Genomic DNA, 12,851 nt, shown 5'->3' with positions numbered 1-12,851 from the left:
TCGTTGCCCACACAGAGCGGTGAGAATGACTGTTGCTGTCAGTTTTTTTTTTTTTTCTGTCACCACAGAAGGTTTGAGGGTTAAAAGTATCTGTGTCAGCTGGAAGGTTTCCTTCCTCTTTTGCTTTTTAGTCTTCTCTTGGGTCCAGATTAAGAGCAGGACTAGCTGGAGAGACCTTCTCCTTCCTCCAGAGAGACGGGACACTGGGAGGTCCGTGTGGTTGTTCACTTTACCCCGTGCACCCGCTTTCCTATTGGTCACCTCAACATGTGGCGTGAGGAATGAGGGAGAGGACTTAAAATTGCTCCTTGATCCCACCTGGGAAAGCAAGGGAGCATTTCAAGGAAAGAATGAACAAGATTTCAAAAGTCTGCCAGATGGCGGTGATTCTGAAACTTCCCATTTAGAGAAGTGGGAGTGTTTGGGTGAACCGAGGGTGAGCAGCCACCAAAGGGTGCTCCTCAGGGCAACGCGTAGGTTCTTGTCTGGGAGCCACAGGAGCTTTGGCATGAAACTCCTTCTGAACTGAACCGTGAAGGACCTTCAAGGGCTGTTTTCTAAAACATCTGACCGCAAATGAATGCACAGAGCAGAGTGGTGCCACTCATGTGGTTGCTCTGCATGGGCTTGTAGCCTGGGGGATCTTTCCAGACTAGTCCTAGTGCTAGCGGAGATATTTCTTCTGATTTGAGCTGGGGGCAGGATGAGCAAAGATTGTGGAGATTAGAAAAAAAAAATACTGTGTTTTCCAACTCCTCCTTCCCCTCCAGCCCATTTCGCACTGCAGGGCACTTGGTGACTTTTTCTGGTGTTTTCTTGGAGGGAAAGAGCTGCAGCTTTAGGCTGTATCTGGGGGCAGCAGGGAGGCACCAGCTGCTCAGCAGGCAACGAGGGAGCTGGAGCTGCGGCTTTGGGCTCAGCTGCTCCTTTCCGCGGTTGCTCGAGGAGGCGTCCCTGCCCTCGCGCACTGTACGCACTGTGTTAAGTATTTTTCTTAACACCAAGGAGGGTCACAGAAGTTTACTTCTTCCGCATGAAGGAAAAGAAGTTTTGAGTACGGGGCATCCCCTTCTATTTGTCCTCCTCTTCCCCACCTGGCACCCGGGCTAACCCCACGGACAATCATTTTGTAGGGAGCAAGGGAGGAAGCACGGCAGGGTTTTGTATGCTGGCGTTTTGTTCATAAAAACGATTTTATGGACGTGTCTGTAAAAAAATGTTCTCTAGATGATTTTTTTTTTCAAGCATACTAATAAAAAGCATCCTCAGCTTGGTAAAGGCAGCGGCTTCTCCTCCTCGGGGCCGTGCGGGCGGCGGAAGCGGGACCTCGCAGCGTTGGAACTCGGCATGCAGCACCCAGAGCTGTGTCAAACCTCAGCGCTAAGATAGTGTCTTTAAGCTTGTGGCTTTTGAAGCTTCCTCTAGTGCTGCATCAAAGGGTGCAAAGGGGCTGGGGGCCTCTAAGGTAGTTTTGACACCGGCCTTGCGTGTGGCTGCTGTTTTGGCCCCGCTTTGGGTGAGGAAGGGGGTGTCACCTCTGGATAACGGCAGAAGCTGCTGGGAGCTTCTGAGCAGGTGCAGGGAGCTCTAATGGTTGTAGGGGGGGGAAAAAGGAGAAACGATGCAAGGACGGGAAGAGCAGGAGCTGCAAGAAGCCGCTCAGCTGTTGGGCTCTTGCAAAACCACCTCAGGGGCCTCGAGGAGAGCGAGGCAGCCGGCCCTAAGGGCCCTCTGCTTTTCTAGCTGAGCCTGCACCCTGTTGCAAGCTGATTCCGCCCCTTGCTCGTGCCCCTGAGCTGATTCGGGAGCCCCAACACGGCGCTGCGGCACCCAGCGCGTGCGGGAGCGAGAGGCACGGGCCCGCTGGCCACACGTGACCGTGCTTGGGGAAGGGCCCCAAGGAAGGAGCACGAGGAACCGCTTCCCCAAACCCCCATCCCGCGTGTGGAAGCTCCCCCGGCTCCCACCCAGGGCCGCCGAGTCCCCGCCGTGAGCTCAGCCCCGTGCAGGGCCAGGCAGGACGCCCACCGCGAGTGGCACCCATGGCAAGCAAGGGGTAAATGGGGGACTTGGGGTTTTTTAATGGAATCTTTTTCAAACAGTATCTAAAACTAGCTCTGCCCTGAGGCCAGCAGTTCATTTGTGTAACCAAAGTGTACCAAGTTATTCGCTACAGCTCTGTGTGCCCTAAAAGGAGAAGAAAAGTCAAGTTCAGCTTAAACGTAGCCTGGAAAGGCAGGAGAAAGGGAACTCCTTTTCCCCCCAGCTTAGTTGCATTTAAAGTGCTGCCCTGGCACTTTTCCGATGGATCCTTTGGTGTCCTCTGCCATGGGTGACAGCCCCCACCTTGCTCTGCGCCCTTCTCCGAGCTGCCCCGACGCCGTGCAGCCTCACACGCTGCTCCTGCTCCCACGGAACCAAAGGCCGAGACAAGGCCAAGGCCGCACATGGTGCCTCAGGTCCTTCTCCCTTCCGTTCCTTGGCTTGCGCTGGAGCAGAGAGCCCGCAGGTCCGTCAGGACCAGGGCGCAGGGGCGGCCGCGGCCCCGTCACGCGGCGGCCGCGTGGATCACGCCGAACTCGGTGAGCAGGGCCACGGCGAGGAAGGCCGCGTAGTAGAGCAGGAGGCAGGCGCCGTAGGCCTTGCCCAGCTGGAAGCACTGCACCGGCACCGCCACCAAGGAGAAGGCCAGGCTCAAGCCCAGCGCCCCGGCCAGGATCCACACCAGGAGGCCGTCGGGCTCCAGCTGTGGGGCAAGGGGATGGCAGTGAGCAGTGACCCGGCTGCCACCCTGCCCTGTCACCCCCCATCACAGCACCCAGCGGTGCAGGTGGCACCGGGGACACTCTTCCAGGGCTCTTTGGAAACACGGCGGGGAGAAACCCACAGGTTTCAGCCTGTGTCCCCGTGCCAGGGCCTGCTCCATGCGGGATGGGGTATGGATGTGGACAGCAGCCTCACCTTCACCACCATCTGGCTGGCGCTCATCTGCAGCAGGCAGCCCAGCCCCACGCCGACCAGGATGTCTGGGGGGAGCTCAGGAAGGACAAACGGTGCGGGAGAAGGAGCCACAGAGCCTGGACAGGGCTTGGGGAATGCTCCAGGATAGCTCCGCTCCAGGAACCCCTCGAAGCAGGTAGGGAAACTGAGGCAGCTCTGCCCCATGCCCCTCGCACACCCTCCCAGCCCAAAGGATACTGAAGATGATGCCGCCGAAGCAGGCGGAGAAGGCCATGCGGGGATAGCCCTGCCGTGCCATGGTCAGGTCCGAGAACGTGTCTGCATGGGGAGACATTAAGGGGAGACGTCCGGAGGTGCCACCAGGCTCTGGAGCGCAGCAGGGTCCCCGGTTGTCCCCTCACCGCCGATGCTGTTGCCCCAGGCCAGCAGCGTCAGGCCCAGCACAGTGTTGCTCAGCTGGAAGATGATACCCAGGGTCCGGAGGATGTTCACCAGCTCCGTAGCCGCCGCGTTGATCCACATGGCGCTGACCAGGAACCCCAGGAAGGCAAATACCTGTCGGGAAGGGTGTGAGCAGGTCCCTGCTCACTGGCACCCACGGACAGTCCCCAGCCCTGGGGACCCCCTGGGTGCACAGTGAGGGGACCAGGACAGAGCACGGGGTATCCCTTACGCAGTGGTACTTGGGGGGCTCCTCGTTGCTCGTGGTGCTGAAGACCAGAATGGCCACAACGGTGCCCACCAGCGCAACCAGCACCCACACGGGGAAGACGCCCTGGATCTGGTAGAGCCCGTCTGCATATGCAGGGAGAGAGCACAGCAGGGGCCACGGGTAAGAAACTGCAGTTTCACCTGGCAGCCTCATTTCTGCCACCTTTGGTGGCAGTTTTGGCCACGTCCCCTTCTCAGGTGAGGGCAAAGCATGGGGCACATGGCAGCCCAAGACAGAGGAGGATCTTACAGGTGCCCGACTTGAGGGTTAGGATGCAGAGCAGGGGGCCGGTGATCACGTGCAGGCAGTTGAGGGGCCTCTTCCAGTTGAGGTCCTCCTTGTCGGGGTCCACGACGGGCACCGTGAGCAGCAGCAGCAGCTCCACGGGGACCTGCAAGGAAGGTGCTGAGCGGGGCCGGTGCGTGCCCTTGGGAGGGTCCATGCGCCTCTTGCTCACCTTGAGCACCTTGAAGAGCCGCCAGTACCAGGGCTTCCTCCTCCACTTGCGGTAGTCCACGGGGCTGAGCGCCGCGGCCAGGATGCGCAGCGAGCTCTCCTGGTAGGGCAGCAGCGGCCGATACTCCTCTCCTGCGCGGGGCCGGGGAGCTGAGCGGCACCAGGGCACCTCGTCCCACCGCCCCTCGCGCCGGCCCAGGCAGCGCAGCGGCCACAGCCAGCGCCCGCACGGCCCCGGCATCTCCCCGCTGCCTCTTACCCCACAGGGGACAGCTCTCAGTGGAGGTGGCGCCCAGGTTGGATGGCAACCCGGAGGTCCCCAGCGCCCTGATCTCCAGCCGCAGAGCTGGCCCTACTAGTGTCCCCAAGGTGCTTCCTACCGTAGTCGCTGCTGCCGCTGCCCATGGGCTCCTGCTCCTCAGTGTCCGTGAGCAGCTCTGGAGGGCGAGGAGAGCAGCAGTGAGCGGTGCCCCCCAGGTGCCCCCAGCGCCGTGGGGGCAATGTCCCCTACCTGGCTCCCAGGGCCGGGCCGGGGCCAGCCCGTCCCCGCGCTGCCGCCGGTGGATCCACGTGCAGAGCACCACGGTGAACACGTAGAAGATGTAGAGCCCCAGGTACCCTGCAAGGGAGGGAGGGATGGAGCCATCGCCGGCCGCTTCACCCCCTTCCCCTGCCACCGCAGCCAGCGGGCCACTCACCCAGCGCCTCTCCCAGCCTGATCCTGCCCAAGTAGAGCACCATGAAGGTGAGGAAGACGGCCACCATGTAGAAGATGACGTCCCTGAGGAAGGGCCTGGAGGCAGCTGTGAAGGGCTTCACCAGGGCAATGCCCCCGGCCACCACCGTGGTCACAAACACGCCGGCACCTGCCAATGCAGTGGAGGTCCCTCAGGGGAGGCCTCCTGCTGTGGTGGCCCCGCTGTCCCATGTCCCAGTCCCTGACATGGAGCAGGGCAGGGGGGCCCTACCGAAGACGGCGCCGATGGCCAGCCCTGCTGTGCGTGGGTCAGAGAAGGCCACCACGGCGCTGAAGACGTCGGGAGCCCCATTGCCGAACGCCAGGAAGGTGACACCATGGAGAGGGGGTGTCAAGGAAAAGGCCCTGCTGGCTGCTCTCCGCGGGATGAGCGGGGCACACGTGGGCTCCGCTCCCACCGGCCCCACAGGATCCTGTCGCAATGCCAGCATGGCACGACGTACGGGATCAGGGAACGGTTGAAGAGCTGAATGGAGACCTAGTCCAAGCGCCCTGCTCGAGCAGGGTCACCTACATTGCCCAGGGCGCCTTTTGAACCTCTCCAACGATGGAGACTCCATAACCTCCTCCTCCATCCTTTCCCTCTCGTCCCCTGCAGTGTTTCCTCTCAGCTCGGTGCAGAAGCAGCCCCAGCACAGCTGTCCCTGTCCCCGCCATCCCTCCTTCCGCAGGAGTGTCCCCATGCGTCCTGCCAAGGATACTGCCACGTTGTGAGACAGCTTCAGGTTGGTGGAGATGGCCGACAAGTTGGGGCAGAAGCTGGGCAGAGAAGGGGGCAGAGGGCAATTGCAGGAGCCATTCCAAGACCCCTGCTCTGCCCCACGCAGGCAGCAGGACCCCGCCAGGCTACTCACAACTTCTCCGCTGTCACGCCAAGAATGACAAAGAGGTACAAGAGCCAGCAGGCCTGCGGGGACGGAGCAGGGTCAGCACCCGCAGCGCGGCGCGGAGCGCCCGTGCGCGCCGCGGGGCTGCCTCTTACGTAGAGGGTGACGGCGAGGGGCAGCAGGCGCGCAGGGAAGGCGCAGAAGACGCCGTCGAGGTAGTCGAGGAAGCCGCCCTCCAGCTGGCAGTCGGGATTGGTGCGGATGAAGCGGCACCACTCGGAGCTGTTGCGTCTCCGCACCTCCCAGCACTGCAGGAGGGCGCAGGAGTGGGTGCCTGTCCCGGACGGGTGGAACATCCTCTTTCTCCTCCCCTGCCTCAGTTTCCCCCTTGGTCAGTGCTATCGTACACACAGCGTGAGCAGGATTGGCCCGCTGCGCCCATCACCGTGGCGTCAGACCCGGTGTGCCATGATAGTGCCAGGCCTCAAAGGAGGGGGCTGCGAGCGGGCAGGGGTCCAGCACCAACAGGGAGGGGGAGACAACAGGTCCAAAACGCTGCTCCACTCCCCGGACCAAGCTCTGGTGCTGTCTTATCCCCCCATCCCCGTCCCGCAGCACCCGGCTCGGCCCGGGCCGCAGCCCCAGACCCTCCCGCTGTCCCCAGCTGGGAGCACCAGCCCCACAGCCGCTCCAGCCGTCCCGCGCTCGAGCCAGAGACGCCACCCGCTCGTCACACGTGTGAGTCACCGCGCGCAGGAAGAGGTTTCTCCCCATCCCGCAGCCGAGCACCCTCCATCCCCCCAGACACCGGGAGGGATGAAACGAGTGCCCGTGCAGCTGAGCACTGTTATTTCATCACATCTCAGTCCCCTACCCCTTCAGCCAGTCCTCCTCCCGCCCCCAGCGCTCCAATTCCCGGCGTTTTCCCGTTCCCTCCCGCGACCCCTCCCATTCCCCCCGCCGCCGCGAGACACTCACGTCCACGGCGCTCCCGTGGGCCGGTGCGTCCGTGGCGGCCGCCACGGCGCGGCCCAGCAGCCAGGCCGCGCTCAGCGCCCCCGCGCGTCCCATGGCCCCCGCTTAGGGCATGTCCCGTCCCCCCACGGCGGGGGGGACACGGACACGGACACGGACACGCGCCGCGTTAGCGCCGGCCCGGGCAGAGCCGCGGGCCGCCTCGCCCCATGCTGCGGAAATGGGATCGGGCCGAAATCCAGGTGCCCGCGGGGCGGAAGGGGACGGTAACAAATCTATATATGTGTATAGAATAATAATAAGGAAAATAGCAGCGGTTACGGGCTCCGCCGCCACGTCCCCAAGCGCGGCCGGGCTCGGGGCACCGGGGCGGGGGGCGGCCGGGGGCACCGGGGGGGCTTCCCCGGTGGGGAAACGCGCCCGGCGGGGATGGGGACCGGGAGCCGGGGGAGCCGCCCCGGGGGGACCGCGCGGACCCACCGCTCCCGCCGGCCCCGCCGTTATGTGCGGGCAGCTGATCCCCCCCCGGCCCGTTCTGCCCCCCCGGCCGCGCGGCTCTTAAAGGGGCCGCCACCCTTTGCTCTTAAAAGCGCCGCGTCTCATTTCCCACGCTGCTGGCGGGGGAGGGGGGCGGGTGGCACCGTCACCCCCCGGGGAAGGGAACGCGAGGACGGGCACAATTCGTGGCTGCTCTCGGAGGGGCAGGGTGGCGGGGGGGTGCGCGGCCCCGCGGTGGCCCCCATGTCCCCGCAGCCGCCGAGCACCTCGGCCTGAGCCTGCACTGGATGCGGCCCATGGAAGGGCTGGGAACGGGATGCGCTGCCCCGGGTGCAGGGAGAACACCCCTCCCCGGGTGGGCTGGGACACGGGAGCAGTGAACGCTCCGCACCTTTTGTCTGGGAACCCCTTTCCAGGGCTGGCCCCTGTACAGCTTCCTATGGGAGCCGCTCTCGGTGCCCCTCTGAGACCGCCCGAGCTCATCACATGCGTGGCTTGGGGTGGGCTGCAGGGCACCAGGCCATGCTCCGAGGCCACATTCCCACAGGGGGGATTCCCTCGGACGTGAACACTCGGCCCTGATGTGCCCTGCAGGCCCCGCTCGCTCGTGCACCTGCGTGTCCCCTGCGTGTCCCCCACGCGCCGGGGCCATGCGAAGTCCCCGTGCAGGCGGGACCCCCAGCTGGGCCCCAGCAGCTTTAGGGGATTAAAGAGCCGTTTCTAGCCCACATCACACATGCACGTCACGAGTGCTCCCGGCCTTGGGGAGCGTGTCTCATGTGGGGCTCCGGATAAGGAACAAGCGGGACGGGGCTATGGGCAGGTGAAGGGGCGTTGGATGTGCCGGGGTGTCCCAGGCCAGTCCTGCTGTCCCTCCTGGGAGACTTTGTCCAGCGTGAGAGCGGAGGAGCTGCAGGAGGAGGCGCCAAAGGTGGCATTGCTGGTGGGGGGGCCCAGGGATGAGGGGCCGGGTGTATGGGGTGCACATGGGGCCGGGGAGGGTATGGGGCAGGGTGAGGGAGACACGGGGTGTGGGGCTGGGGGGGCGGCATGGGCATGTGTGGGGCCGGGGGCACACGGGGCGGGTATAGGGACAGGGTGTGCGTGGGACGTGGGAGGTGGATGTGGGGGCTCTGGGGGGGTCCAAGGGCTGTGCGGGGCTGGGGGCACACGGCGGGGTATATGGGGCAGGGTGTGTGTGGCGGTACCTGGGGAGCTCGGGGGGGGCAGTTATGGGGGGTTCCGAGGCGGGGGGGGGGGCAGGAGTGCCCCCCCGCTCCCCACCCCCTCCCCGTCGCGGGCGCTCCGAGGGGGCGTGGCCCTGGTCTCGCCCCGCCCCCGCGCGCCGCGACCCCGCCCCCGCGCCTCGGCCACGCCCCCTCCCGCAGTGGCGCCGCCCCTGGCCGTCATGGCGGCGCTGCGGGCGCTGCTGGGGGCCGCCGTGGCCGCCGCCATCGCCCCGTTCCCGTTCCCGCTCCCGTTCCCGTTCCCGGCCGCCGCGTCGCCGCCGCCGCCGCCCCGCAGCGCCTCGGTGCTGCTGGAGCCGGGCTCGGGGCGGCTGCGCGTGGTGCCCGGCCGCCAGCCCGACGCCGTGGCCTGGGCCAACCTCACCGACCACATCCAGGCCGTGGGGTAGGCGCGGGAGCGGGCGGGGGCGCCGGTGCGATGAGCGCGCGGGGCCTCAGCGCCGGGCTGACCCGCGCCGCCCTGCCCGAGCCAGGTGGGCCTTCCTGGAGGTGGCCACCAGCGACGCCTACAACGACAGCCTGCAGGCCTACGCGGCCGGCCTGGCCGAGGCCGCCGTGTCCGAGCAGGTAGCGGGAAGGGCGGCGGGGACTCCCACGCGTGTGTGCGTGCGTGTGTGTGCCCCGGGTCACGCCGGCGCCGTGTCCCCCGCAGCTCATCTACATGCACTGGATGAACACGGTCGTGGGCTACTGCGGCCCCTTCAAGTACGAGACTGACTACTGCGAGAAGCTGCAGGGCTACCTGGAGGCCAACCTGGCCTGGATGCAGGAGCAGATGGAGAAGGGGGCTGACCCCGAGTACTGGCACCAGGTGAGGGGACCCTCCTGTCCCGTCCTCCGCCCCCGGGCACCTCTCTCTGCACGAGCTGGGGCTTTATGGCCCCTGGCCGCGCTCCAGCACTCGGGCCTGGCCCTTGTCCCTGCTGTCACCGCAGAGCAGTGACTCGGGCCTCACGTGCTGCTGTTTTTATGGCAGGGGCAGCTGGGGGCCAAGCTGAGTCGTAGCCCCCCCCCTTACGTCTCCCGCACTTCCCGCCTGCTCCCGATGTTTCCCTTTGCCCCGATCCGGTGGGAAACGGAGCAGAAGGGCCCGTGTGCGGGGCCAGGTGGTCCTGAGCCCCCCCGGCGCTGCCCCCGTCCTCAGGCGCGTCGCGCTGTGCCCGCAGGTGCGCCTGGCCCTGCTGCAGCTCAAGGGCCTCGAGGACAGCTACGGCGGGCGCGTGGCCTTCCCCGGCGGCGCCTTCCCCGTCGCGCCCTTCGGCTTCCTGTAAGCTCCTACCCGCGGGCTCCGCGGGCGGAGGGCTGGGCATGGGTCCCTGCGCTGTCACCTCTGTGCCCAGGGTGATGTCCCTGCTTCGAGGTGTCCCCAGGGCCCGCGTGGGGTGGAAAGGTCCTGCATCGGCGGGTGCTCCTGGTGGTGGGTTGTCTTCCAGGCCAGGGAAGCGTTGGAGCAGGGTCTGTCCTAGGGCATGTCCAGCCTCGGTGTCCCCTCTGGTCACCTGTCCCTCGTTGCTTGGGGCCCCGGTGCGTCTCTACCCCACGTCTCTGCTTCCTCCCCTCTCGCAGGCTGCTGCAGCTCGGAGGGGACCTGGAGGACCTGGAATCTGCCTTCAACAGGTCGGCTGCACCGCCCGTGCTGGGCTCGGGCTCCTGCTCCGCGCTCCTCAAGCTGCTCCCGGGAAATCGGGATCTCCTCGTCGCCCATGACACCTGGACCTCCTACCAGTCCATGCTGCGTGTCATCAAGAAGTACACGCTGCCCTTCCGCACGTCGGCCCGCGGTACGGGGACACTCCGCGCTCTCCTCCCATAGGTGTCTTGGAACCAGCACTTGTGTTGTGGTTTGTTGTTTTTCCTCCCCCCAAACCCTGCTGATGCTCCCTGGTCCTTCCCAGGTAACGCTCAGATCCCGGGAAGCGTCCAGGTGTTTTCCTCCTACCCCGGCACCATCTTCTCCGGGGACGACTTCTACATCCTGAGCAGTGGCTTGGTGAGTAGGGGCTGCTTCGGGGGCTGCCGCCATCCCTGCTCCCGCTCACCTCCCTGCGGCCGTAGGTCACGCTGGAAACCACCATCGGCAACAACAACCCTGCGCTCTGGAAGTACATCCAGCCGCAGGGCAGCGTCCTGGAGTGGCTGCGGAACATCGTGGCCAACCGGCTCGCCCGGAGCGGCGCCGAGTGGGCTGCCCTTTTCCAGCGGTTCAACAGTGGCACGTGAGTGGGACGGTCACCCGCTGTCACCCTCTGCTTCCCGCCTGGGTGTCACGGTGGGATCTGGCTACGGATCCCTCTCGGAATATCAAGTATTGGTGGTGCGGAGCGTGGGCGGCCGCTGGAGGGCTGCTCTTCCCTTCCCTTTTCCAGGTACAACAACCAGTGGATGGTGGTGGACTACAAGGCCTTCTCGCCCGGGGCGGTGGCCCGGCGAGGGGTACTCACCGTGCTAGAGCAGATCCCGTGAGTGCCCCCAGCCCTGCCCCAAAACACTCTCCTGCTCGGGGCCGCTGCAGAACCGTTTGCTGGTCCGGAAAGGCCCAAACCCCGTGTGTCCCCCCAGCCCTGGCGCTCTGCAGGGGTTGGAGGGTTTTGGTTACGAGGGGCCAGCCGGGCCGCGCTCGTTGCGGCTGGGAAGCTGCTCGTGCCTCGGTGCTGCTGGAGGCTGGTGGGTCTGGGGGGCTGGCGTGAGGGTGAGGGGCCGCCAGGACCCGACTTGGGTGGTAACTTAGCTGTGATGCCTGGTGGGTACCTTCACCCTCCTTCCCTCTTTCGCCCCGTGTACCCCCAGCTCTGCTTGGCTTTGCCCCCGGTCCCATCCCTGCTCTTCTTCTTGCAGGGGCCTGGTGATGGTGGATGATAAGACGGAGCTGCTTTACCAGCAGGGATACTGGGCCAGTTACAACGTGCCGTAAGCTGCAGCTGGCTTCGCCTTGCGTGTCCCTCACTCCCGTCCCCTGACACGGGCTGTCCCAGCCCACCAGGGCCGGGCACCCTTGATCGCGCCGGGACGCTGCGAGGGGAGGGCGGCCCCCGGCCCCATGAGCTGCCCCTCTCCCTCGCAGGTACTTTGAGGAGATCTTCAACGCCAGCGGGAACCTGGAGCTGGTGAAGAAATACGGCGACTGGTTCAGCTACGACGGCAGCCCCCGCGCCCGCATCTTCCAGCGCAACCAGACGCTCGTGCGCGACATGGACTCCATGGTCCGTCTGATGAGGTGAGCGCTGGCACCAGGAGGGGCTGAGGGCGGGTGAGGTGTCCCAGCACCTCCAGCTCCGTGGGTGTATTACCTTTGGAGTAACTTATTTTTTCCCCCCTCCTTTGTTGCGACTTGTCGACGTGGCCCTGCCGGCCTGCCCGTTCTCCAGGTTCAACAACTACCTGCGGGACCCGCTGTCGCGATGCCAGGGCTGCGACCCACCCCAGAACGCTGAAAACGCCATCTCTGCCCGCTCGGACCTCAACCCGGTCAACGGCACCTACCCCTTCCCCGCACTGCGCCAGCGCTCGCACGGTGGCACGGACATGAAGGTAGGGACCGGGGAGGGCCCAGCACCCTGCCGGCGCCGCCTGGCCCCTTGGTGTCCCTTGAGGATGGGTGGCACAACCAAAGTGGTGGCATCCTTGCCTGGGATGTGTGAGACTGAATGAATGTGATGTCACCGGTTCAAGGCTGTGTCCCCACTGCCACCCTGTCCTGTATGCGTGTCCAGGCTCTGCCATCAGCTCTGTTGCTCCTTCTCTTCTCTGTTTTCACTTGCATTTTGTTTTTTTTTTTCTTCTCTCTCGCCCTCTCCTCGCCCCAGATCACGTCCTTCAGCCTGGCCCCGACCTTCCGCCTCGTGGCGGCCAGCGGGCCGACGTGGGACGACGTGCCGCCCTTCCAGTGGAGCACGTCGCCGTACAGCAACCTGCTGCACATGGGCCACCCCGACCTCTGGAAGTTCCCCCCGGTCCTCATCCGCTGGGACTGAGCTGGAGCCGCGGGGCGGGTTCCCCATCCGTCGCCGTCGCGCCGGGGCGAGAGCTGAGCAGCGCCGTGCGGGTCCCCGGCGCGGGGAGCAGCTTGGCGGCGCCGGCTGGTGCTTGCGGCGATACCCGTTTGCTGCCTGTGCCAACAAGGAAATGGGGGCGCAGGGGGGGACCCCTTGCCCAGCCCCCCGTGGTTTTTTTTGCTGCTTCTTTTCCCCCTTCATCCCGTGTCCTCCTTGCGCCCGGAGCGGCAGGGGTGCCCCTCGCCGTGCGAGGAGCCGGGGCCGCATCCACAACGGAGCCAGGACGGAGCCCGTGGGTCTGCTGCTGCCTTGTGTCACCCCACGGCGTGGGGGCTTCGACCTCAGCCTGAGGGCTGGTGCTGTCGCTGCCCCGGGCCTTGTCCTTGGCCTCTCAGTGCTGGTCACCTGCCCCCCAAGCTTGGCTCC

General features: G+C 65.5%; 2 protein-coding genes across 2 annotated transcripts; one reads left to right on the top strand and one right to left on the bottom strand.

Annotated features, from left to right (window-relative positions):
* Positions 1–2,548: 2,548 nt before the first annotated feature.
* On the bottom strand, positions 2,549–6,785 carry SLC8B1 (solute carrier family 8 member B1). Its single transcript, XM_088532322.1, has 15 exons — positions 6,692–6,785; positions 5,869–6,021; positions 5,741–5,793; positions 5,589–5,645; positions 5,098–5,204; positions 4,828–4,995; positions 4,641–4,748; positions 4,510–4,566; positions 4,131–4,261; positions 3,923–4,064; positions 3,635–3,756; positions 3,363–3,516; positions 3,199–3,279; positions 2,962–3,026; positions 2,549–2,746 (listed from the first exon to the last, which is right to left on the bottom strand). Exons 1-15 carry the CDS (start codon positions 6,782–6,784, stop codon positions 2,549–2,551), a joined length of 1,689 nt encoding a protein of 562 aa, XP_088388448.1. The 5' UTR covers position 6,785.
* Positions 6,786–8,589: 1,804 nt separating this feature from the next.
* On the top strand, positions 8,590–12,442 carry PLBD2 (phospholipase B domain containing 2). The gene is made up of 12 exons (XM_088532294.1): positions 8,590–8,818; positions 8,907–9,000; positions 9,086–9,244; positions 9,600–9,700; positions 10,000–10,214; positions 10,329–10,423; positions 10,489–10,649; positions 10,800–10,892; positions 11,269–11,340; positions 11,495–11,647; positions 11,799–11,961; positions 12,237–12,442. The coding sequence occupies exons 1-12, from the start codon at positions 8,595–8,597 to the stop codon at positions 12,402–12,404; spliced, it is 1,698 nt and encodes a 565-aa protein (XP_088388420.1). The 5' UTR covers positions 8,590–8,594; the 3' UTR covers positions 12,405–12,442.
* The last annotated feature ends 409 nt before the right edge of the window (positions 12,443–12,851 follow it).

This window comes from Tinamus guttatus, unplaced genomic scaffold (assembly GCF_059628265.1).
Source record: "Tinamus guttatus ecotype Peru unplaced genomic scaffold, ASM5962826v1 Tinamus_guttatus_pri_ptg000459l, whole genome shotgun sequence".
In the NCBI taxonomy this organism is placed as follows: domain Eukaryota; kingdom Metazoa; phylum Chordata; class Aves; order Tinamiformes; family Tinamidae; genus Tinamus; species Tinamus guttatus.
This window is presented reverse-complemented; position numbering and strand designations above follow the sequence as displayed.